The 26,745-nt window shown below is 38.4% G+C and overlaps 1 protein-coding gene across 1 annotated transcript in view; it reads left to right on the top strand.

The window, feature by feature from the left end:
* Positions 1-27: 27 nt before the first annotated feature.
* The window catches only part of WDR47 (WD repeat domain 47), a 69,826-nt gene continuing 43,108 nt past the window's right edge, over positions 28-26,745 (top strand). Inside the window, exons 1-6 of the mRNA XM_077765568.1 lie at positions 28-267; positions 11,626-11,666; positions 15,227-15,393; positions 17,549-17,632; positions 22,307-22,391; positions 24,628-25,430. Coding sequence (XP_077621694.1) covers positions 15,236-15,393; positions 17,549-17,632; positions 22,307-22,391; positions 24,628-25,430 — 1,130 coding nt within the window. The 5' untranslated portion in view covers positions 28-267; positions 11,626-11,666; positions 15,227-15,235. The remainder of the gene's footprint in view (positions 268-11,625; positions 11,667-15,226; positions 15,394-17,548; positions 17,633-22,306; positions 22,392-24,627; positions 25,431-26,745) is intronic.

Raw genomic sequence — 26,745 nt, 5'->3', positions numbered from 1 at the left:
AGCTCCGGCGCCGCTTGACAACCGCAGTCTGCAAGAGGCTGAGCCGAGCGGTTCTCCGGGAGGGGCAGACGCGAGGAAGGACGGACTGACGATCTGATGGATTGACGCGCGGGCGGCAGGAGCGAGGACCGACGCCAAACCCAGACATAGACCTCCGCCCTCGCGCTGCAGCCCCAGCCCGGAGCCGGCTGCGTCGGGGCCCCGTTCGCCGGCCTCACAGCCGCTTTCTCCTCAGCCGCTTCTCTGGACTCGTCCCGGAACCCTTAGGTGAGTGGAACCCTTAGGTGAGTGACTCCGGGAGGCGGAGGCGGGGTCGGCCGCGTCGCACCTCGGGTTGCCATGGTCACCGGTCGCCACCTGTCACCACCTGACAGGGCTCGGACCCAGGCGGCCCTCGGCCCCAAGGGCGGCGTTTGCGGCCCGGGAGAAGGGTCTCGGGTAGGCTTCGGTGCCTCCTGGGTGGGGACTGGTGTCGTGGGTGAGGCCCCGGCGCCGCCGGATGAGAACCTGGCAACTGCTGGCCCCTGTTTCGAGGCCGCCTCTCCTGGACCACACCTTCCCCTCTCCGCTAGTCGGGCTCTGGGTTAGAGCGCCGCCCTCGCCCTGGTACCACGGGCCCCGGAGCGAGGAGCGAGCGCAGGATCGGTGCCCACCTCGCCGCTGCCGAGACGCGGGAGGGGAGCTGGCGGCGCCGATTCTTCCTTCCTCGCCCGGCGGCGGAGCCCTGGCGAGAACGGAGGGGCGCGCGCGCGTCCCTGGCTGGGCACGCCTTGGCCGGGAGGAGGGGAGGAAGCTGCGGGGCTGCGAGCCGAGCGGCGGCGTGGGGCAGCTCCGCGGGGCTGGCTTTGGCCTTTCTTACGTCAGTGGTTCCGTGGGAGCAGCCTTTGGGGGTCTGGGCGGGGGGCGGGGAGAGGGCTTTCGGCTGGGTTTGGAACCCGGCTTTGCTGGGGCTGAGGAGCGCCGGCGTGGAAGAGGCGGGAGGCTGTAGAACTCTAGGGTTCAGCCAGTTCCTTGTATTGGAGAGAAAGATCGGGGCTCCAGCTCTGGGGCGAGGCCTCGGGCAAGAGGGGCAGGGTGGGCTGGGGCGGCATATGAACAGCATTTGATTTTTTCCTTCTGTGTACCCAGACGTGCAGTCAGTAGCCACGCACGGCATCTGAGCGGAGCGTTTTTGGCAACTTGGTTCTCTGCATAATGAAAGGAGAAGTCTTTGTTCCACCCAGATTCATAGGTTATGATCTAACATTATTTGCCTCCCTTTGTTGTAGACTTCATAGAATGCTTCAAGAAGTTAATGGCACAGAAATTAACATGTAGGCTTTAAATATGCTACAAATCTTTTTCTTTTCACAGTAAATCTAAGTAGAATTTTTTTTTGTCTCCAGTGTTGGCATGAGTTGCATTGAAATTTTACTAGAGAGGAGAAACGCCTAAGAGCCCATTTTCCTTTATATGACATTATTCTAGGGGTCTCATTTAGGAAGATGTAATGAACAATTACCTTAGGTTTTAGGGGGTAGATTGCTTCCACACAGAAAAGAAAAATTATTATACAGTGAGGGAAAAGACAAGCAATTAGACCATTAGCAGTATATTGTCAGGTTAAAAGAAAAAGAAAAACCACCAGAAAACACTGGAACTTATATGCCATTATAAATATGTAATTTTTTGTGAAGGGATTTCAACATGTTTATCTCTCCTTCCTACTTCCTAATTCTTTTCTTTCTCTCCCCCCCCCTTTTTTTTAAAAGCCAGTATTAGGAATATATGATAAGAGAACAGGAGTATTCTAAGTTCCTAGTTACATAATTATGTTCATCCTCTGTGAAATTGAGTTTATCAGTTACTGAATAGACAGCATGGGATATGGTTGATATATACTGTCGTTTGAGAAACACATCAAAATAAGTATGAAAAGATGCAGTTTTCCTTAGCAAATCAGTAAGGTGGAAATCAGATTGCCTGGATTTAAGTTTCATTTTGCTATTGATTACAATCTTGGGAGAGCTACTTAACCTATTATTGAGTCTAATATCTAGATCTGTAAAATGGGGATCATACCTACTGTTGTTTCAGTCTGGAATGGGCTCTTAAGTTGAACAAAATAATCTATTTGAAAGCACTTTGGAAAAAAATTAAGGCATCTGTTGATTACCTCTTAATAGAGTGGAGCATTGGCAAGGATCATTAAAACACTTTGCATGATATTTAGTATTTTGAGGCTCAGGACCGACCTACCTTTCTTTCTTTCTTTTCTTTCTTTCATTTATTTCTGAGAGAGAAGGAGAGATCACATGAGTAAGGGAGGGTCAGAGAGAGAGAGAGGGAGACATAGAATCTGAAATAAGCTCCAGGCTCTGAGCTAGCTGTCAGCATAGAGCCCAGTGCGGTTCTTGAACCCAAAACCTGAGCCAGAGTTGGATGCTTAACCGACTGAGCCATCCAGGCGCCCCTCAGGACCTTATTTCTTATGATGGCCTTACGGGGCTCACAGGAACCATTAAAGTGCATCCTTACTCTTTGATGGAGGTTCTTTATTACCTTGGTGACCTGGGAAAAGGATGTTTCTTTCCTATATGTGTGCAAGGATTGCTTCCCTGCTTTCAGTAAGATTTTCTCATATTTAGAAAATAAGGCCTTGGGAACCTGACTTTGAGTATCATTTGGTATTAAGTAATCTTCAGTGTGGTTCATTGGTTCTTGAATAATCAAGAAATAGTTTGTCCCCTTTTATCTCTGCTTTTTTTTTTTTTTTTTTTAATGTTTTACTGATTTCTGAGAGGGAAAGAGACAGCATGAACAGGGGAGGGTCAGAGAGAGAGAGGGGGAGACAGAATCTGAAGCAAGCTCCAGGTTCTGAGCTAGCTGTTAGCACAGAGCTCGACACAGGGCTCAAACCCACGAACCATGAGATCATGACTTGAGCTGAAGTCGGACGCCCAATCGATTGAGCCACGCTGGCGCCCCTTATCTATGCTTTTCAGATAGGAGTATTGTACTGTTAGAGATAAGCTGCAAGAGATGTGCCAAGAGATAAATATGTGGTCACATAATATGGCACTCACTTAAGGAGTGGTTATCAGTTTCACTTGAAAACTTGGGAAAAAAATATTGTTTTTATATTAAGATACAAAATGATAATATAGAGAATATAATCACACTAATTTCTAAGGTAGAATCCAGAGACTTTAAAGAAATTTCATGTTTAAGGGCCCTGGGGGATGTGTTCAGTTTTTTTCTGCCCTTACAGAAAAAAATTTAAAAAGTATTGCCTTAGACTCACTCAGCTAATGAATCACTACTTAGCACAGGAAATAAGTTGAATTTCAATTTCTAAAACTTTGACATTAGGCTCATTATTTTGATTATCCCCTTGTGTTTTTCCCCCCTGTAAATGTCAGAATGTTGTAGTGGAAAGGTCAAAGGATTTTAGTCATATAGACCCTCTTGTCCCATTCATAAATACTGTATATGAGTGTTAAGGGCCTGACATAGTAAATGCACAATAAATGTTAGTACCTTTTCCTTTCCTGTCTCTGCATATTAGGATATTAACAGTCCTTCAAACCCATTCTTAACAGGAAGCCCCATTACTCCTCTGGACTTCCGTGGCATTTCATTTGTAATTATTTTATGTGCTTTTTATATTTTATGCATATTACTTTTATATAGACGACTTGAATCCAGGTCTTCAAACTCCAAATCCAACACTGGCCCATGCCTAAGGATATTTTTTTATTCTGTGTAATTTTGAGACCATTACATTGAATAGCAAAAGTCTATATATTTCAACCGATTTTTCTTGTTTTTAATTTGTTTCTGTTGGGTGAAAAGCTATGCTTACCAAATACCATACACTGCCTTATAAACTTTACTTTTGTGTTTTATCTTTTTCACTGTAGTAAGTCAGTCATTGTATTCTTGGGATGCAACATGGTACTAGCACAAGTACTCAGAGTTTTTAAAATTATTATTTTAATGTTTATTTTTGAGAGAAAGTGGGAGAAAATGAGTGGGGGAGGGGTGGGGGGTGGGGACAGAGGATCTGAAGCAGGCTCTAGATCATGAACTGAGCCAAAGTCGGATACAACCTACTGAGCCACCCAGGCACCCCGATACTCAAATATTTTTAAACAAATACTGATCTCGAACAAGGATTATCGTAAGTAAGAGTCTCTTCATGTGGCATCTTTAACATAATTGATCTGATCAAACGTCCCAATATTTTATTTTATTTTAACTTTTTGTTTTTTAGAGAGTGAAAAGAGAGCATTTGAGTGGGGGAGAGGCGTAAAAGGGGAGAGAAAGAGAATCTTTTTTTTTTTAATGTTTATTTATTTTGAAAGAGAGGGTACAAGAGTATCTGCATGTGTAAGCAGGGGAGGGAGACAGAGAGAGAGAGAGGGAAAGAATCCGAAGCAGGGGCTCCATGCTGTCAGTGCAGAGCCTGATGTGGGCTCCATCTCAAGAATCACAAGATCAATGACCTGAGCCGAATCAAGAGTGTGGCACTTAATGGACTTAGCCACCCAGGTGGCCCAAGCTTCCCAATATTTTAAAATTACACCTAAAATATATTTAAAACCAGGGTTAACTTTTTCTAAAGTAAATTTGTATACTTTATCCACAGTGCAGTAACCCTCCCATAGCATGTTTTTAGCAACCCTTTTGTCATACTGGTTTTACCATGGATATGAACCCTGAAAGGGAGAAACATTTTTTAAGTGCAATTCTCATGCTTGCCACTATGACTAGACCTTTATCTTGTTTTACAAGTCAACACCCTATTTTATAGAGAAACAGTACTACATGAAAAAGGACATAAACATTTTATACTATTTGATACATTGATTTAAATAATGAATTCTATAAAATGAACAGATTTTTATGGCTAAGTTTCATGTTGTGTGACTTTTGTTGATGTACTGGAAAAGAAAATAGAATCTTGTAATAAAATTTTTGAGAAAACTTTGTAGAACTAAACTAAAATTAGAGCCTTCATGTCCACTTTTGGTTTAACCTTTTTTTTTTTTTATGTTATTTTGAAAGCCTGGAAATTGAATTGGATTGGTTTTCTTTCCAACTTCAAGAGAAGCTTTAGAAGTTAAATTCTGGGAAGTCTAAAAACAGTATCTGATGAATAGATGACGATGTAAAGCAACTTTAGATGTTTGGGTGTGTTTATTACATAGAGGGCACATCATGGGAAGTGTTCATTTCAGTGTATACATCAAAATGCCATACCTGGAGTATTTTATTTTGGATGTTTTAAGAGGGTGATTAACACATTTTTTGAAGGAGAATGATTAGAATGGTAGGGGATCTGTAAGCTATGTGAAGAGTGGTTAAAGCATATAGGAAAATAGACATGATTATTGGTCAGATTCACATGTGTGAAAGTTTTAGACATAATAAACTTGTATCATGCTGACCCTGAAGATGTGAAAAACTAGATGAAAGTCACAAGAAAGTAGTTTTCATTTCAGTATTAGAAAAGCAAAAAAAATAAAAAAAATTTTTTTAATGTTTTATTTTACTTTTGAGAGACAGAGTATGAATCGGAGAGGGGCAGTGAGAGACCCACAGAATCCGAAGCAGGCTCAGAGCTGTCAGCAGAGCTGTCAGCACAGAGCCCGATGTGGGGCTGGAACCCACGAACTACTAGGTCATGACCCGAGTGAAGTCGGCTACTTAACCAACTGAGCCACCCCCAGGCGCCCCAAGAAAAGCAACATTTTTATACTTGTGAAAAAATTAAAGGAGTGTTATTTATAGTTGTGTAACAAATTACCTTTTCCAAAACATAGTGGCTTAAAACAACAAATATTTATCTCACTGTGTGAGGGTCAGGCATCTGAGCACAGACCTGCTGAGTGCCTCTGATTTAAGATCTCTCTTGAGGTTCAGTCAAGCTGCCACAGAGGCTTTGGTGTCATCTGTAGACAGAAATCAGGGATGTTCTCCTTCCAAGCTCAGTGACTTGGGTCTCTGTTCCTGTGGGCTGTTGGACTAAAGGCTTCCATTCCTTGCTGGCTGTTGAGTGGAGGTTTTCCCCAGTTCTTTGCCACTTGGATCTTTCCACAAGGTTGCCTCAAGACATGGCAGCTGGCTTCCCCCAGAGTGAGCCATGTCAGAGAGGGTGCATATGCCTGCACTCAGGACTCGCACTAGCATCTCTTTACAAATCTTGGAAGTGACATCCCAATGCTTTTGCTATGTTCTTGGGTAGAAATGAGTCGCTAAATCCAGCCCACATTCAAGAGCCAGTGACTACAAAAGGTTGTAAACACTAGTAGGCTCTTTGGTTGACCGTCTTAGAGACTGCCTTCCACAAGTGCCTTGTAAGAGGGTATAAAAATTTTCTGTCATTGGAGGCATCTATGTAGAGGTTGGCAGACCATGTGTTAGAGATAAGTTTTGGATATTCTGCCCTATAGGAGAGTGGACTCATGTACCTTCCAACTCAATTCTGTGATGAATGTATAAAAGCTAAGGAAGTAGAAAAGCTGAGGATGGAAAACTTTAATAGGCAATTATATAGTATATATTCTGATGTACTTAATTCAGTAGCTAATGCTTGTATAATTTTGGCTTTTTCGGTACATTTTCAAGTTTTTGTGACTCTTGGTTCAGTACATTTCCTTATATATTTCTGTATGTTGACCTACTGACTAAAAAAAAAAGCCATTTTTTAAAATGTAGTTCAATTTTTGAAGTATACACAAATACCTAAGTTCTGTTTTTCCCTTTGAAAAAGAGAATAAAAGTATGTGTGGGAGTAAAACAACATGAAGGGCTTTTCTCTTTTTTAGAGAGAGAGCTCGAGTTGGGAAAAGGGGCAGAAGGAGAGGGAGAGAATGTCAAGCAGGGTCCATGCTCAGTGTGAGCCCAGTGAGGGGCTGGATCCCATGACCCCACCATCACGACCTGTGCTTTCATCAAGAGTTGGATGCTTGGGGCGCCTGGGTGGCTTAGTCGGTTAAGCGTCCGACTTTCGCTTAGGTCATGATCTCCCGGTTCGTGGGTTCGAGCCCCGTGTCCGGCTCTGTGCTGACTGCCAGCTCAGAGCCTGGAGCCTGTTTCAGAGTCTGTCACTTCCTCTTTCTCTGACCCTCCCCTGCTCACGCTGTCTCTCTCTGTCTCCTAGAAATAAATAAAACATTAAAAAAAATTAAAAAAAAAAAAAGTTGGATGCTTAACCGACTGAGCCACCCAGGCGCCCCATGAAGGATATTTTTCATCTGTTTCACAAAGCACACTTCGGTACCTTGACTTTAGGTGTGATAGAAAACTATGCTGAGGGTCTCATTACATAATAAAAGGTGAAATTGTGTTCTTAGAGAAAACATCATTTTTACCATAAGTAAACAAGGTAAAAACACACAAATAAGGAATATGATATGAATTTATATGAATATTTTACTTTGATCTTGGTTAATACAGCACTAATTTCTGATTGGAGTTCATTTTTATTACAAATATTAAGATTATAAACTTTCTAGGGATGCATGGGTGGCTTAGTTGATGGAGCATGTGACTCTTGATCTCAAAGTTGCGAATTCAAGTCCCATGTTGGGTGTGGAGCCTACTTTAAGAAAAAAAAGAGTATATACTTCCTACATTACATTCTTTATAGGTTGAAACTCTGCTTAATAAACATTTGAATGTTCACCGTGAGCTGCTGTGATGATTTAAGGAATAAATGGTTTAAAAAATCTTGTAATTCTTTGTAGCACCTAAAGCTTTTGGCTGGGAGTAAGGAGACCTGGAATTCTTAGGTCTGTCTAATGTCTAATAATTGTGTAATCAAGCGGTGGCGCTGTTGCTCACTAGTGAGTGGGATTCTCATTTTAAATTGTTTTAAAGAATAGACTTGCTTTGGTCTCCCATACTTAACCTGCTAGGTTTCTCTTGAGATCAGTGATACCATCTGTGAGTTTTCTGACTAGAAGCTGTTCAGTCTGAGACCAGAGAACACAGCAAAGGTCTGATAGGTTGGTTTTTATTTATTTTGGGAGAGACAGAGACAGTGCAGAGGGTGGGGTGGGCAGAGAGGAAGGGGGAGAGAGAATCCCAAGCAGGCTTCATGCTGCCAGCACAGAGCCCAACACAGGGCTTGAAATCATGAAACCAGGAGGTCATGACCTGAGCCAAAACCAAGAGTCAGACACTTAACCAACTAAGCCACCCAATGCTTGAAAGGTCTGCTAGGTTTTAAAGAGATCTGCTGAACCATGTTCTAAGCAAGTGAATTAAAAGTATATTATTTAAGAATAAAAAGAAAATTCTCTACACGTTTTGTTGTTCGATCTAAAATTCTTATGCAGTAGGGACACCTGGGTGGCTCAGTTGGTTAAGCATACAACTCTTTGATTTCAGCTCAGGTCAAGATCTGATCTCAGTTGGAGAACCCTGTATTGGGCTCTATGCTGACAGGCTGCTTGGGATTCTCTCCTCTTTCTGCCCCTCTCCTTCCCCTCTCTTTTGCTTGCTCGAGTGCTCCCTGTCTCTGATAAATAAACATTAAAAATTTTTTTATNAGAATCCGAAGCAGGCTCCAGGCTCTGAGCTGCCAGCACAGAACCCGATTTGACCATTTTTTCCTTTACATTCTCTGGGTTATGGGACTTAATTACATAGTCTGAGTCAAAACTAGTTTTGCTTATCTTGTAAATTTTTAGTTCTTAGCAATTAAATCTGTTTTTTAAATTTTTGTGAGTTTCAATATGAAAAGAACACAAATAATTTAATCTCATAAAGATTGAAATAATATTTGAATCAGATCTGAGAAAAGGTCTTACGTTATAAAAAATGACAAATCATTCTGAAATATTACTTCTCCAGATACATAATGAATAACATTATATTCTTTATATTACTAATTTCTTCCATTTAGTTGTAATTAGAATTTTCAAGTAATTTGCAATTAGAAATCATTACTTATATTTCATTATTATTTGAATTTTTTAAAAGTAATATTTGTACATATTACAAAATTCAAAAGGTATAGAAGATTATGTAGTGGAAAGTCTTCTTCCCATTCCTATTCTTTAACTATCCAGTTTTCCTTTAAGACCCTTTAAGACTACCATTTTTATCCATTTTTTGTCACTTTTTCTCCCAAAGATATTTTATGCATATACACAATATACAGTTTTTGTTAATTGAATTCTCATCTTTTTATAGCTGTATTAAGCAGCACCTGCTTAAAGATAATTTGGTCTTTAAGCCAAAATTATTCACAGTTCCAGAAGGTAAATTAGCATAATTGATGAATAGAAGAACAGCTGTCAACAATAAGAAGGGACCCATGCTATATCCATGTTATAAACGTTAGCTGATTAGCAGACATGACAGAGCTTTGCAGTTAGAAGGGCTTTTGTTTACTTGCTTATATGATTTAAGACAAATCTATTTTCTTTCTTATTAAACTGACCTTATACAGACTTCTAATTATCCCAGACTTTGTATTTCCCCTAAGAATATATATATATATCAATAACAAGTATATTGAAATGTGACTTAAAACATATTGTAAAACTTGAAATCATAGAAATTGCCCAAATTAACCCTCTTATTCTATTTTTAATAGTTTTTTTATGTTTTTAAAACGTTTTTTAGTGTTTTATTTTTAAGGGAGGTGGGGACAGAAGATCCAAAGTAGACTCTGTGCTGAAAGCAACAAGCCCAATGCCAGGCTCAAACTCCCGAACCACGAGATCATGAGCTGAGCCAAAGTTGGACACTCAACCGACAGAGCCATCCAGGTGCCCCTGTTTTTAAAGTTTATTTATTTTGAGAGAGAGGGAAAGAGAGAATCCCAAGCAGGCTCTGCACTGTTAGTGTGGAGTCAGAGGAGCAGCTCATGACCTGAGCTGAAATTGGAAGCTTAACTAACTGAGCCACCCAGGTGCCCCTAACCCTCTTATTCTATGTATGAAGATTGAGGCCCATAGAGATTAAGTGACTTGCAACATCACATTTATAATTCTGAAGGACCAGAAGTTTACAGTTAACTGCTCTGATAGCAACAAAAATTTTTAGAATGCTATTTTTTTTTAACAAGGTAGCTAGTAAATTTATTCTTCCATTTTTTAAAGGAAAAAGTGCAGTAGTTTTATGTTACAGTTTGGTATTAAAAGGGTTCATGGTGGGACACTTGGGTGGCTCTGTCGCGTAAGCGTCCAGCTTGGACTCAGGTCACGGTCTCACAGTTCATGGGTTCAGGCCCCGCATAAGGCTCTGTGCTGACAGTTCAGAGCCTGGAGCCTGCTTCAGATTCTGTGTCTCTGTCTCTCTGCCTCTCTCCCACTGGTGCTCTGTCTTCATCTTTCAAAAAATAAAATGTTAAAAAAAATTTTAAAAAAGGGTTCATGGTACTTCATTTCCTTACCTGCATTTTTGCCTGTAAACCAGAATCTTAAGGCACTGTAATTCATTGTTAGGCACTCTGTAATACTTGGAAGATTAAAGAGGGTGGTTTTTATTGTGTGGGATGGAGTTAGAGATTAATGGAACTTTTCTTAAACATTTTTTTCTTGACTATAAAATCTGTAATGGCTGTACCTTGATTTCCTTGATCTTGTACTTGTGAATCATTCTTAGCTTTGTGCATTGTTCTTCCTTCCTAATCTGTATTATAAGTGAGTAAAGGAATGTTTCAAATGTTCCACATTGCAAAGGAACATTTAAATCCTATCTATTTATATTTGATTAGAAAGCTACTGATATTTTTTTCATAAAACTTTTTCCATATCCATATATAGAAATATACATAGAGGTCAATATATTTCTGTTGACATTCTTTTTTTCCTTAACATTTTATCTTTAATATTAGATTTCTAAAAATCATTTTATTTCTTGCCCCTTAATATATTATTCTAATCTTGTTTGACTAAGATAGGAATCAGTATGAGTATAGAGGCTGCATCTGGAATTTAGTTTCTGTAGCTACTAATTGTATCTAAGTACTAAACTACTAACAACCTTCCTCCTGGTGTGCAGATATACTTATTATTAAAGAAAACATTTCTTTATCTCACCTAGTCCAGGATTGGGTATAAGTAAAAAGTTCTTTTTTTTTTTTAAGCTTATTTATTTGAGAGAGAACATGTGAGGGAGGGAGAGGAAGAGAGAGAGAATCCAAAACAGGCTCTGTACAAGTAGCACGGAGCCAGATGTGGGGGCTCAAACTCACAGACCGTGAGATCATGACCTGAGCCAAAACCAAGAGTTGGACACTTAACTGACTGAGCCACCTAGACTCCCTAAGTAAAAACTTTTTTTTGTAATTTTTTCTTTTTTAATTCTGAGAGAGAGAGAGACAGTGTGAGCAGGGGAGGGTCAGAGAGAGAGGGAGATACAGAATCTGAAGCAGGCTTCAGGCTCTGAGCTAGCTGTCAGCACAGAGCCCAATGCGGGGCTCAAACCCACGAACCGTGAGATCATGACCTGAGCCGAAGTCAGATGCTTAACCAACTGACCCACCCAGGAGCCCCAAAACTTATTTTTTAAAAGAAAATCCATAGATATGTTTTTGTGATTTTTTAAAATAGGTAAATGTGTCATTTCTTACGGAAATACAGAAATATTCTGATTTTTTTTCATTTTGTTTTCTGTTTTCAGTGGAATACACTTTATTGTTGGCTCTACATAAATTCTGCCTGGTGAGTAATTATTCACATGCACCATGTGCTGGCATGTCTAATCTACAGTGTTGTCAGAGCTGACTTTGGCATAAATAGATTAAAGGGCCAGAGTTCTGTCTTTTTGAATGGCTTTTAGAATGGTTGCAAACAAAATAATCTACTCTGTACCTTTTAAAAAGCATTTCTTCATTGATTTTTGCACCTTAAGTTAATTCAAGTAAACTTTATTGAGCTCTTATGTACTGTACATCTCATTTAAAAGATGATTTTAGTTATTTCTAAACTAGCTAACTCTGTTTTATATCCTCCCTGTGAAGGGGGCATGAAGCATTTATTATTGAATTCTACTCTTCTGAATTAGAGAAAAATTCTGCTTGGTAGTGATTAATAGCTTAAGGAGATTAAGAATGTTTATGAATTATGTTTTTATGTGTTATCTTTAAAAGTTATATTTATAATAATATATTTAATTTCCAAATTATATAGCTGGGATTTGGGGAGCCTCTACAAATGTTTCAGTAACACAGAGTAGTTAGGAAAGAATAAGATATAATCATCAAGCGTATGCCTATGTTTTATATGCTATTCAGCAGCAGTGAATCTTATAAGAATTAAAATTCTGGATTGACTGGTTAAAATACTATAGTTCTATACTAGGAATTTCACAGTATAGATTTAAAGCTTGTCTTTTTAAAAATCCTGAACAATTTCTAGGTTAATTAGGATACATTTTTTATATCTATTCAAAATTTAAATGTAAAGTCAGTACAAAAAGTATGTATTTGTAAGAATATATTTCTTTTCTTAGGCTTTATTTATCAGAAATGATGGTAGCATTGAACATGTAGTTATGATTTATTTTATTTCTTTAATGTTTATTTATTTATTTCAAGAGCATGTGCATGCACTGCCCACAAATTGGGGAGGGGCAGAGAGAGAGGGAGAGAGAGCATCCCAAGCAGGTTATACAGTGCCAGTGCAGAGCCCAGTGTGGGCTCAATCTCACAAACTGAGAGATCATGACCCGAGCCTAAATCAGGAGTCAGATGCTTAACTGACTGAGCCACCCAGGTACCCCATAATGTGAAATTCATAATAATTCCAGAGTTCTTCCATATTTAGACTGAAGGTAAAATAGAGGCCTATAAAATGTTCAGTATCATTGGGTATATTGGACAACGTTAGAAAATTGCATCTCAATTCTGCACTAAGTTGTATGGTTGGTACATAGTGATATAAGTGGTTTATTTCTGAGAGAGAGAGAGAGAGAGGGAGAGACAGTGTGAGTGGGGGAGGGTCAGAGAGAGAGGGAAACACAGAATCTGAAACAGGCTCCAGGCTCTGAGCTGGCTGTCAGCACAGAGCCCGACATGGGGCTTGAACCCACGAACTGTGAGATCATGATCTGAGCTGAGGTCGGTTGCTTAACTGACTGAGCCACTCAGGCGCCCCTAGTAAAAGCCATTCTTTTGCTAGTGAAAATCATATGAAGATTTGGGGAATGCTAAAACCACTAATCCTTGTGCTCTAGGAGTAATCTCAGGCACTTCTGAAATGTAATTAAAATTTAGTGAGCGGAAATAACATTAATTTTACTGTATCCTTTTTTGGACAAAGTCTGTGAACAGGAGGATGGTCAGCTCAGAAGAGAGCAAAGAGAAACCCAAAGCATGCAGAACTGGGCAGCTGCTCTTTTCAGAGAGAGTTGGTGATTTGTTTTGTTTCTTGAGGCACGCATGTGCTTATTGTGGTGATGGATGTAGGAAATTAGCTTGACATAGGAGATTAGCTTAATTTGATGTTGTTAAATATTTGAATCATATGAATATCTTCCCATGTTCTGTCCCTTGTTTACCCTACCACCTTTTCTACCTAAAAGAGAAAATCTAATCATCTGATATGAGCATTCTAGTCTGCTAGACATTTACACTTCTCATTATAAAGAAAGAAATTGACAAAATAATAAATTGGAAAAAAATTAACATGTTTGGATACATATATGTGTTTGTTTCTGTGAGTGTGGTTAAGGTTAGTTGGTCCCATGATAACGATATGCTTACAGTAGTCTGCTTCATTGATGACCTGTGTTGATGTGCCTTTGCCGCTAGTCCCTTCAGCATGGTAGTCTTTTGTTCTGCTCTTAGCGTTAACATTTGAAAATTGCAGCAGCTTAGGCCGTTTAACTGTGTGGCCTCATCTGTGAAATGATCTTCAGAATTTCTCCTACTTTATGAGTTCATAACTATGTGCTCAATTGTATCGCTGTAAACTTTTAGATAAAAGTTAGAAAAGATTGTAGAGAGTTGAAATATCTGTTTAATATTTAGGTTGCTATGACTTAAAGTTATACTTTTTAACCAGCCTTGTTTTTTGACTCCAAAGTACAAGGTATAATATTTTGTGTTGCTATAGACTATAAGCTTCTTAAGGACAAGGCCAGTATCTCGTAAGTATAGAACAGTGCCTATCACAGAGAAAAAGCTGCTTATTGAATGAGTGTATTGCCTACAGCAAGATATTTAGGACATAGCTAAACATGATTATTAATTACTTTTAAAATACTCTTTATTATGACAAATTTTAAAAATGTGTAACAATAGATAGAATAGTATTGTCTCAGTCCACTTTAGTTGCTGTAACAGAATACCACAGACAGGGTGGCTTATAAATAGCAGAAATTTATTGCTCATAGATTTGGAAGCTGGAAATCTAAGACCAGAATGTTCACATGGTCAGGTTCTGATGAGGACTCTGGTTGCAGATGGCTGACATCTCAATGCATTCGTACATGGTGGAAGAGTTGAGCTGTCTTTCTGGGGCCTCTTGAAGGACACTAATCTCATGAAGGACAGAGCCCTCAAGATCTAATCACCTCTTAAAGGCTGCACCTCCTAATACTGTTGATATGGGGATTCGGATTTCAACAGATTAATTTTGGGAGGACACAAATGTTCAGACCATAGCAAATATAAACGAATCTCCCTCCATTTACCCATTACCCAACTTCAGTAGTCATTATTCTTGTTTCATCTTTACCTCCTCCGATCTCCTCATGTATTATTTTGAAACAAATCACAGACTTTATATCATTTAATCTGTATTATTACAGTGTGTATCTCTCAAAGATAAGGACTTAAAAAAATTACAGCCAGGGGCACCTGGGTGGCTCAGTCGGTTAAGTGTCCGACTTCAGCTCAGGTCATGATCTCACGGTTCGTGGATTCGAGCCCCGCATCGGGCTCTGTGCTGACAGCTAGCTCAGAGCCTGGAGCCTGTTTCAGATTCTGTGTCTCTCTCTTACTCTGACCCTCCCTTGCTCACATTGTCTCTCTCTGTCAGAAATAAATAAAACATTAAAAGATTGAAAAAAAATTACAGCCATAACCTTTATTACACCTTGAATATTTATTACACCAGAATGACTGGTTTTGATAAATATTAAGTTAATTTCATTTCAAAATAACTATACTGAATATTTCCAAGAAACCTATTATGTGTAGTTTTCAGACGGTTAGTTAATAACACTTAGAAATAAAATAATAGGACTAATTTTTGCTTTTGTTCTATTTAATATTTAGGCTATCAACATGACGGCTGAAGAAACAGTGAATGTAAAAGAGGTTGAAATCATTAAGCTAATTTTAGACTTCTTGAATTCAAAGAAACTTCACATTAGTATGTTGGCCCTTGAGAAGGAAAGTGGAGTCATAAACGGCCTATTTTCAGATGACATGCTTTTTCTGAGGTATGATTTCATTAGTATTATGAGGTTTGTAGCTCCTTCAAAGAAGTGTTAAGTATTAATGAAGTAATATGTGTATTTCAGGTAGATATTTATAATCGTGAAAAGGTTATATAAGTATACTTTTTAAAAATAATGTTTGTTTTTGTAATAGAACATTTACAAGTAATGTTTTCTGTAGAATCTTTTCAATAGTAAGATCCAAAGGTCTATTAAAAAAACTAGAGCCACAACTCCATTGTGGTTGTAGCATGATCATAAAAAATTCTTGATTAAAAAATAAGAGACTCCAGAAGGATAAAGAAAATATTTCTTAAATACCATCTTTTTGACCATAGAAGTGAATGTGAATATGTTTATTATAGAAAATATAGAAAAGGACATGAGAAAAATACCCATCACCCAGGCATACTACATGCTGATGATTTTCTGTGCATATTAAAAAAAAAATCAGCAATTCTGTTACATTCTATTGTAAGGATAGCTGAGTATCCTTCTTTACCCATTAACATCATAAGGATTCTCTTTGTTATTACAAATTTATACTTAAAAAATTTTTCAATTTAATTAATTTTCTGATTGTTCCCCAATTTTAAACAAATTATTTCCAATTTATCTTAAATGCTCTGTTGAACATCTTTTATACATAGGACCTTTTCTGTATCTTGGATTATTTTCTTAGAACAAGATTCTTGGGATTGCAGAGCAAAAGGGAATTAACATATTTGCCAAAATGGGAAGCTAAATATATCCTAACTTGAGTTAGATGGAAGAAAAACCCAGATTTCCAGACAGAAATGTACTCTCTGCTTATGTGATACTGAATATCCTTGACAAAGAGTACAGATTCTTGGACATGTGGCATTTTGTGACTTGGAAAGCCTTAAAAAATGAAGCATTCCTAAGTCACGAAAAAGAAACTTAAAAAAAAAAAGCTTCAATATATTAAGTGTTTATTTAAACCCCTTGAACTTCCCTGTATTTGGTGTTATGAATGTCATTTAGCCCTGGGGAGCTTAGTCAATGATACAATCAGGAACCAGTACTGAGGCAGTATTCTTTCGGCCCTTTCTTTCAAGCATTGCTACTCCTGGAATTTAGCAGTGGCTCTCAAATACCCCCTGCTTCCAAGAACCTGCTGGGTTTCTGATGAAGTTCTACTGGTCTGAGGTGAAATGCAAAGAATTTCAGAATAGTTAAGTTTTTCATTAAACTAAATATCCATCTTAAAGGGCTAACCTTTGAAATTCTGCCCTTTCTTTTTAAATATTAAAAGCCTCTTTGTAAGATGATTATGATATATATTATGATTGCTTCTTATTAATATTCCTTATTTGCAGGCTTAAACAGTGGCAATCTGGTTTGATCCTCCTGCCCATCCCTTTTTAAATTTTATTGTTCTAAAAATCCAGAAGTAGGGAAATCGCTATTATAAAAGAAGAACAGCAATAAGAACGCCTTATAACTTTTGAAAATTCCTACAGACCACTAAAGTAGGATGAAACCTGATCTTATTCCTTGCTGTTTTTATTCTCAGAGTATACATTTTATTGTTCTATGCCTCAAAAAATGTAGAAACCACAGTTTAGAGCAGGATTTCTCAATCCTAGCACTACTAACATTTTGAGCCAGATAATTGTTGTGTGGGGCCGTGGGAGTTTTCCTGTGCATTGTAGGATGTTTAGCAGCGTCTCTGACCTGCCAGTTGCACCCCCAGATTGTGACAACCAAAATGTCTTCAAACATCGCCAGATGTCCTGGGGACAAAATCGCCCCCAATTAAGAACCACTGATTTAGTGAGTCTGAAACATAGCCACACACTGGCCCCTAGATAATACAGAAGAGCTTTAAAACTGTAAGATGAATAGGAAAATAAAGGAACTTTTAGACTTAACCCAGTGTTTTTATATAGGTGAAAAAACCCCACCTATATATTAGAATGAGAAGTGGGTGCAGATTCACAAATTCTTCTCATAGGATATGTTGTTACAAATAAGTTGTCAAAAATTTATTTTATTATAGTGGTTGAGGAACCAAGTAAGATGTTCACCTCATTACAGACTTCAGACTGAAGTTTTAATGATATATTATCATTTATTCTGCTTTTAATTAGTGTAACCCAAACTTGATAACATGCATGGGTTTTTCTTTATATAGGCAGCTAATCCTTGATGGTCAGTGGGATGAAGTTCTTCAGTTTATTCAGCCTCTAGAATGTATGGAAAAATTTGACAAAAAACGGTAAGATATCATGTAAAGTTTTAATATTGTCTTCTCATTGATACAAGCTTAACAAAACAAAATAATAAACAAAAATTTAAAAACAAGGCTGTTAGCTTTCCTAGAAAATAGTGTATCAATCCAATGAGTTGGAGCACTTCTAGAGGACAAGTTGTATGGACTTCAGTTGGTTGAAAATCTGATTTTTAAACATACCTTTTTTTTTTTTTTAAATGTTTTATTTATTTCTAGGAGACAGAGAGAGTGAGACAGCGTGAGCAGGGGAGGGTCAGAGAGAGGGAGTCACAGACTGAAACAGGCTCCAGGCTCTGAGCTGGCAGCCAGCACAGAGCCCGACGCGGGGCTCGAACCCACGAACCGCGAGATCATGACCTAAGCGAAAGTCGGACGCTTAACCGACTAAGCCACCCAGGCGCCCCTAAACATACCTTTTTTGACAGTGTATACAAAAAGTCACAAGGGCCGTATCTGAAACAGTTGTTTCTTCAGCATTTATTTTGAGAGAGAGAGAGAGAGAGAGAGAGCGTGAGCAGGGAAGGGGCAGAGAGAGACTCCCAAGCAGGCTCCATCTCATGACTTAGAGATCACAATCTGAGCTGGTATCAAGAGTCCAACAGAGCTCAAGCAAGTGAGCCACCCATGCACCCCAGTAGTATGAAGATTTTACAGATGTCATTCTATTGTCTCCTCACCTCCATTATTTTCTGATAAACACTTAGCTGTGTTTGTATCCAGATTCTCTTGTATGGTTTCTTTTGTCTTTTTTGTTTTCTTTTTATGGGTTTTTTTTTTTTTTGGCTGCCTTCAAGATCTTTCTTTTTTATTGAGGTGTGTGTGTATTTTTTACTGTTCTTTATTTTTGAGAGAGAGACAGCATGTGAGCTGGGAGGGGCAGAGAGACAGAGAGAGAGAGAGAGGGAGAGAGAGAAAGAGAGAGAGGATACACAGGATCTGAAGCAGACGTGGGGCTCCTATTCATGAACTGTGAGATCATGACCTGAGCTGAAATTGGTGCTTAACTGACTGAGGCACCCAGGCACCCCTATATATATACTTTAAAATTTTTTTCAGTGTTTAATTTTGAGAGACAGAGAGAGAGAGAGGCAGAGCCAGGGAGGGGGAGAGGCAGAGACAGAGGGAGACATCCAATCTGAAGCAGACTCCAGGCTCTGAGCCATCAGCACAGAGCCCGATGTGGGGCTAGGACACATGAACCGTGAGATCATGACCTAAGCCAAAGTCAGATACTTAACCAACTGAGCCACCCAGGCGCCCCTATTAAGGTATATTTAACATATAAATAATGTTATATTAGTTTCAGGTGTACAGTACAGTGATTAGATATTTGTATATATTGTAAAATTGTGATCACAGTAAGTCTAGTTAACATTCATTCCCATACATAAACACTTTTCTTTCTTGTGATGAAAATTTTTAAGATCTCAGTAATTTCCGCATGTGCAATACAGTATTAACTATAGTCACCATGCTGTACATTACATTTCCATGACTTATTTTATAACTGGAAGTTTATACCTTTGGACCCACTTCACTTCACCCATTCTGCCTACCCTTCCAGCTCCTGCCTCTGGCAACAAGATTTTATCATTTGCTTTCAGCAGTTTGATTATGATGTGCGTAAGTGTGGTTTCTTTGTGTTTTTCCTGCTTGGGGTTTGCTGAATTTTTTGCATCTGTAAGTTTGTATTTTTCACCAAATTTGGGAACTTTTTGGCTATTACTTCTTCAAATATTTTTTCTGCCCTTCTTCTGGGACTCTGCGATGACTGATACTATCCCACAGAGCTGAGGTTCTGTTCATTTTTTTAAAAAAATTTTTTTATTTAAATGTTTTTACTTATTTCTGAGAGAGAGAAAAACAGCATGAGTAGGGGAGGGTCAGAGACAGAGGGAGACACAGAATCCGAAGCAGGCTCCAGGCTCTGAGCTGTCAGGCTCCAGTCTCTAAGCTGTCAGCATAGAGCCTGATGCAGGGCTCAGACTTAACAAACCATGAGATCATGACCTGAGCCGAAGTCAGACACTTAACCCCAGGTGCCCTGATTGTCTTTTTCTTAACTGTGAGTCACTTTTATTTTTAAACATATCTAGTCACTTTTAAAATGTATTCTGCACATGTGGATTCATTGCTGAGGCCCTAGATTCTGTTATCTCCCGTTGAAAAGTGTTGACCTTTATTCATGTAGGTAGTTAATGTGGTTACACTCCCACTTAGTGGATGCCAGCTTAGATCTTTGTCAGTTAGCCTTCCATCTGTTGCTTTCCCTGGGCTCCTTGGAGTCTCCCTTGCATTGTCACAGTTTCAGGGACAGTCAAGTATTTTATCTGAGTTTGTACCGTAGATTTTGGTGTATTCTTCATTATGGCTTCCTTTGTGTTTGGATGTCGCCCTGTTTTTCACCCACTCTTGCAGTACCAAACTTTTTGCTGACTTTGAAGAATGAGAAACTGTAGCTTTCTTTTTGAGTTTTAGCTCACATTGTGTTGATTGGAGAGTGCCCCCAGCTGGAAGACCTTATACTCTTTAATCTCACCCCAAAGAATTTTATTTTTTTCTCACAAAGATTGACTGCCCTCTAGTTGAACCAGCTTTTTGTTGTTGTTCATTGCTTTCAAATAGTTATTTTTAAAATTTTATCTAGGATTTATCATTGTTATTTGCAGAAAGGTCAGCCAGATACAAGTGACTCTACATTAATAGAAATAGAACCTTATATTGTTTTTTTGGTCCTTTGTTCATACCACTGGTGCTGTTTGATACCTGTTTGCTTTTGCACATTCTTCATTTATCTGGAAGAGTATTCCTTTCACCATCTCCTGCCTTTATATAGCACACATCTGATCATCTTCCAAGAGTCAGCTTGGAAACTTATAAAACTTTCCTAATACACTCCACCTCTTCTGATAGAATTGGTTTCACACTCCTTTGAGACTTTGCTGAAACAATGTACATATTTCATACAACTTATTAGATGACCCTCTTTTTGAAGGCGAGTATTTTGTTTTATTGGACATATATTTGTTATCATAACAATGGTTGAAAGAATGACTTGAAGGTTCATTATTATTTTCTTTCAGTCCTTAAAAATAATTTTTCTTTAAGGTGCTTAAGGCATCAGAATTTTTTGTTCGACAAGTCAAGGAGACCTCTCCCTGAAAAATCTCTGTTAAAAAGCTTTGAAGTTTATAGTTATTGTATGACTTCAGAAATGTTCATTCTTCCTACTCTTTCAGCCTGCTTTTTATTAGACTTTTCTCATGTTTGAAAAGAAAAAAGGACAGGGGTGCCTGGGTGGCTCAGTTGGTTAAGTGTCTGACTTCAGCTCAGGTCATGATCTCACGGTTTGTGGGTTCGAGCCCCGTGTCAGGCTCTGTGCTGACAGTTAGCTCAGAGTCTGGAGCCTGTTTCAGATTCTGTGTCTCCCTCCTCTCTCTGACCCTCCCCTGTTCATGCTCTCTCTCTCTCTCTCTCTCTCAGAAATAAAAAAACATTTAAGAAAAAAAGGCCATATTTTGAATAAAATGCAAAAATAATAAAAGCACAATAAAACAAAACATTTTGAATGTAAAGGATTTTGATTTCATATTAGATTATAATTGACATCTTTCATAAAACTTGATTTTTGGTTAGAATTAATATTGGATATAGAAATCCTTCCTTTGAGTGTTAAATTGTGTTTACTTACTACTAAAATTATTTTAACTTCAGTGTGATAAGCTTTTAAGAATTTTAAGAATTTTTTTTTTTTAATATTTTTTTATTTATTTCTAGGAGAGAGAGAGCGAGAGACAGCATGAGCAGGGAAGGGTCAGAGAGAGAGGGAGACACAGACTCTGAAATAGGCTCCAGGCTCTGAGCTGGCAGTCAGCACAGAGCCCGACGCGGGGCTCGAACCCACGAACTGCGAGATCATGACCTAAGCGAAAGTCGGACGCTTAACCGACTAAGCCACCCAGGCGCCCCTTTAAGAATTTTTTTAAAGTTTATTTATTCATGTTTGAGTGAGAGAGAGAGCAAGGGAGAGGCAGAGGGAAAGAGAGAATCCCAGACAGTCTCTACACTGTCAGTGCAGAGCCCGACACAGGACTCAGATTCACAAACTGTGTGATCATGACCTAGGCTGAAATCAAGAGTCAGATGCTCAACCAACTGAACCACCCAGATGCCCCAAATTTTAAGAATTTTTTGAAAGCAGGGGCACCTCGGTGGTTCAGTCACTTAAGTGTCCTACTTTGGCTCAGGTCATGATCTTATGATATGTTAGTTCAAGCCCCACTTCCAGTTCTCTGCCCTCAGCACAGACCCCACTTTGGATCCTCTGTCCTCCTCTCTCTCTCTCTGCCCCTCCCCAACTTGCCTGCACACACACACATGTGCATATGTATATGTGTGTGTGCATGTGTGCACTCTCTCTCTCAAAAATAAACATTAAAAATTTTTTTGAAAGCAAAGGTAATCATAGTAATTTATAAGGGCATTTGATTTATGAGACATTGGAAAATTAATTTCTCTTAAAAAAATATTTTTAGAGGAATAATTAGCTCTTTAAGACAAACTTGGCCTGTTTTGCTCTAAGGTTTCATTTCCAATCTTTGACTTTGTTGTAACTCAGCTTTTGAATCATTTTAATGTTTCATATTTTATTTTTTACAGGTTTCGTTATATTATCCTGAAGCAGAAGTTTTTAGAAGCTTTGTGTGTTAACAATGCAATGTCAGCAGAAGATGAGCCCCAGCATGTAAGATTTTTATTCCTGAAGGTTTGCGCCATAGTCTTGTTTCAGTCATAAGTATTTTATTTACTAAAACAAAAGAGTAGTATCATGAGTTTTCAAAGTTTTTATGAGCTGGGATGGAGTAAGATCTACTCTTTTGTAGCTGTAGTACTTTCAATCTACAATGCTTCTAAACTTGTTCCAAGATTTAGATACAGATGATAAATGAATGGCTGCCTGGTTGGAGAGTGTGTGCTCCCCTCTGTTTAAGGTGATTTAGATTGCAGGAGATGTTTGACTTGAAGATTCTACATCTTGCTTGTTTTCTTATTCCAGAAGTAGATTATGTTTACCTCTTCTTTTTGTTTTTTCAGTATTTACATTTATCCAGAGGTGTTTTTTTTTCCTCCAAGTTTTTATTTAAATTCCAGTTAGTTAACTTCCAGTGTAATATTAGTTTCAGGTATAGAATCCAGTGATTCATCACTTAATATACAATACCCCAGTGATCAGTACAAAATAGAGGTGGTTTTTGATAAAATATGTTTGTCTTTATGACAATTTAAATTTAGTGAAACTAAGTGTTTTTTTGGATTAGAGAGTTATTTTTAAAGTTGTAATTATAGTATTGTTTTATCCAAAATCAAGGAAGCTTACTGGGTGCCAGTAAGTAAGTGTTCATTGAAATAAACTCAAGGTATTACAATGAGAACTTTCATATATAATAGAGAAATGTTTGCCAGACAGTGATGTTTAAGTGTGAAAAGAACACTGGAATGTAAGTCAAAAGACTTAATTTTTATTTTGTCTTTGTCACTAACCAGCTGAGTTACTTTGGTTAGATCTGCTCCCTAACTTTTCCCATGTGTAAGCTAAAGAAAGGTGAATTCTGCAAACTCTTAAGATTCCTTACATCATTAAAAGCTTATTATTTAAGATAATATTCAGTATACAAATTAGCTAAGCTTCATTTGTTCTGTCTTCATACTAGGTTTTTTTGTTTTTATTTTTTTTTAGAGGGAGGGAACATGAGTCGGGGAGGGGTAAAGGATGGGGGACAGAGAGAGAATATTAAGCAGGCTCCACAACCCAGCATGGAGCCTGATATGGGACTCAGTCTCATGACCATGAGATCATGACCTGAGCCGAAATGAAGAGTCAGACATTTAACTGACCGAGTCACCCAGGCATCGCACATACTGTTTTTGTAGTAAATGAACTGTAGATGTTTTTTGCTTTTTGTTTTCTGATTTGCTTGCTTTCCCCACACAAATTTCTGTAATAGCAAGTTTGAGAATGACTTCTTTGCTTTTTGGATAAGCTGTAGTCATAATAAACCGTATAAACAATTGAATATTGGCATGCTTCAGTTTTCATTTCTAGAGTACTCAATTATTCTTGACCTTAAAAAATTATACACTTGAGAATGATAGTTTGAAGCTTGAACTAGAACAATATTTTTTAATGTTTACTTATTTTTTTTTTTGAGAGAGAAAGAGTACTAGTGGGGAAAAGGTAGAGAGAGAGAGAATCCACTGTCAGCATGGAGCCTGTGAAATCATGACCTGAGCTGAAACCAAGAGTCGGATGCCTAACTGACTGAGCCACCCAGCACCTAGGCATCTCTAGAACACTATTTTTTTAATATCTATTTTTTTTCATATTTATTTTTTAATGCTTACTTATTTTTTTTTTTTTTATGTTTTATTTCTAGGAGAGAGAGAGAGACAGCGTGAGCAGGGGAGGGTCAGAGAGAGAGGGAGTCACAGATTGAAACAGGCTCCAGGCTCTGAGCCGGCAGTCAGCACAGAGCCCGACGCGGGGCTCGAACCCACGAACCGTGAGATCATGACCTAAGTGAAAGTCGGACGCTTAACCGACTAAGCCACCCAGGCGCCCCTAATGCTTACTTATTTTTGAGAGAGAGAGAGAGCGAGAGATCATGACCTGAGCTGAAGTTGGACACTTAACCGACTGAGCCACCCAGGCGCCCCAAACATTATTTTTATTAGTAAGAGTTTACCAAGTAACCAGATTATTTGATATTTTTATTTTAGTGGTGAAAAACATTTTGGCTCCTGACTTGAAAGTTGTTAAATAATCTGAAAATTATATGAGTACTTGGTGACAATAGAGTTTACCCTTTTGCAATTAAAGCTTACGAAAGTTTGTAAAGTATCTTAGTATTTGAATAAAATACTCTTGTGTTCATATTTCACAGCATCTCTCTTTGTAGTGATCACTTCCATTTTTCTTACAGCTGGAATTTACCATGCAAGAAGCTGTGCAGTGCTTGCATGCCCTAGAAGAGTACTGTCCTTCTAAAGATGATTATAGCAAGCTCTGTTTGCTTTTGACTTTGCCTCGTCTGACCAATCATGCTGAATTTAAGGACTGGAATCCCAGCACTGCACGAGTTCACTGTTTTGAAGAGGCTTGTGTCATGGTTGCAGAATTCATCCCTGCTGATAGGAAGCTAAGTGAGGCTGGTTTTAAAGCAAGTAACAATCGTTTATTTCAGCTTGTGATGAAGGGCCTACTTTATGAATGCTGTGTAGAATTTTGTCAAAGCAAAGCAACTGGAGAAGAAATTACAGAAAGTGAAGTGCTTCTTGGCATTGACCTTTTATGTGGTAATGGTTGTGATGACTTGGATCTGAGTTTATTGTCATGGCTTCAGAATCTCCCATCTTCTGTCTTCTCTTGTGCTTTTGAACAAAAAATGCTTAATATTCATGTTGACAAACTTCTGAAACCTACAAAAGCTGCATACGCTGATCTTTTGACTCCTCTTATCAGCAAACTTTCTCCCTATCCATCATCTCCAATGAGAAGGCCTCAATCAGCTGATGCCTATATGACTCGCTCTCTGAATCCTGCTTTAGATGGCCTCACTTGCGGCCTGACCAGTCATGATAAGAGAATCTCAGACCTTGGAAACAAAACTTCTCCAATGTCACACTCCTTTGCTAACTTCCATTATCCAGGGGTACAAAACCTCAGTAGAAGTCTCATGCTTGAAAATACAGAATGTCACAGTATTTATGAAGAATCCCCTGAACGGTAAGCATTTGCTTGTAAAAATTAGAAACTGTTCACAAGTGTGAAATTGTATGTGTGTGTGTTTAATGTCCAAGTCCCTTTAGTTGAAAGTTATCCTTAAACTTTACAGAGCATTTCTAAAATTTTGATAATTAAAATTATCAAGGAGAATCTTTATTTTTATATCCTATATTATTATTTTGCTTGTTATTAAGGCAATGAATGTGCATTGAAGACATTTTGTAAAATACAGGAGAGTATAAATATAATTAAAATCCCGTGTAATCTCACGCTTAGATGATGTCTTTTTTCTATGAATACATTTTTAAAAATTGGGAATGTACTATATATATTCATATAATTTGCTTTTTAAGACTTGGTCTTGAAAATATTCCCATATTTTTAAACATTTATTGGGATAAGTGGTTAATTATGGATGTAGTATTCCATTGTACAACTGTATCATAATTGTACCTAATTCCTTATCATAGGACAGCAGATTATTTCCACTTTTTTCTCCTTTGTGTCTAGTACTGAATAGTCAACAGTATTGAATGTGTATATGTAAAAATCTCTGATTATTTCCACTCTATTTTTTCTAGTCACTCTCTTTTTAAGTTTATTTATGTTGAGAGAGAGAGAGCACAAGTAGGGAAGAGGCAGAGAAAGAGGGAGAGAGAAAGAATCCCAAACAGGCTCCACAGTGTCAGTGCAGAGCATGATGCAGGGCTCTTAACCTATGAACCATGAGATGTGACCTGAGCCTGAGTCAGACCGATTGAGCCACCCAGGTGTCCCTTTAGTAACTCTTAATATAATGAAGGAAAAAAGTGTTAAATCCAGCAGTCAGCTTTCCTTTCAAATTCGGCATGAAATAATAATTTCCTGGTTAGCGGTTCTTTATTTCAAGAGTTAGAAAATTTCTTCCCTCACTTTCTAGGAAAACCATTGGGACAAGTGGCTGGTTTCCTATACTCAGAGTTGATACTATGAAGTATTATTATTGACTGCAAAAATTTATTGAAAGAGGGGCGCCTCCATGGCTCAGTCAGTTGGGCATCTGACTTCAGCTCAGGCCATGATCTCCTGGTTTGTGGATTCAAACCCTGCATCATGCAGAGTCTGCCTGGGATTCTCTTTCTCTGCCTCCCTATCTACCCCTCCCTCCCTCAAATAAGTAAACTTAAGTAAAATTTATTGAAAGAGCACAAAAACTAAACTTTATTATTTATTTATTAAAAAAAATTTTTTAATGTTTATTTTTGAGAGAGAGAGAGACGCACACACACAGAGCATGAGTGGGAGAGGGGCAGAGGGAGACACAGAATACAAAGCA

This window comes from Crocuta crocuta, unplaced genomic scaffold, assembly GCF_008692635.1.
Source record: "Crocuta crocuta isolate KB4526 unplaced genomic scaffold, BGI_CrCroc_1.0 scaffold274, whole genome shotgun sequence".
Classification (NCBI taxonomy): domain Eukaryota; kingdom Metazoa; phylum Chordata; class Mammalia; order Carnivora; family Hyaenidae; genus Crocuta; species Crocuta crocuta.
Note: the sequence above shows the minus strand (reverse complement) of the source record. Positions and strands in the feature narration are given on the sequence as shown.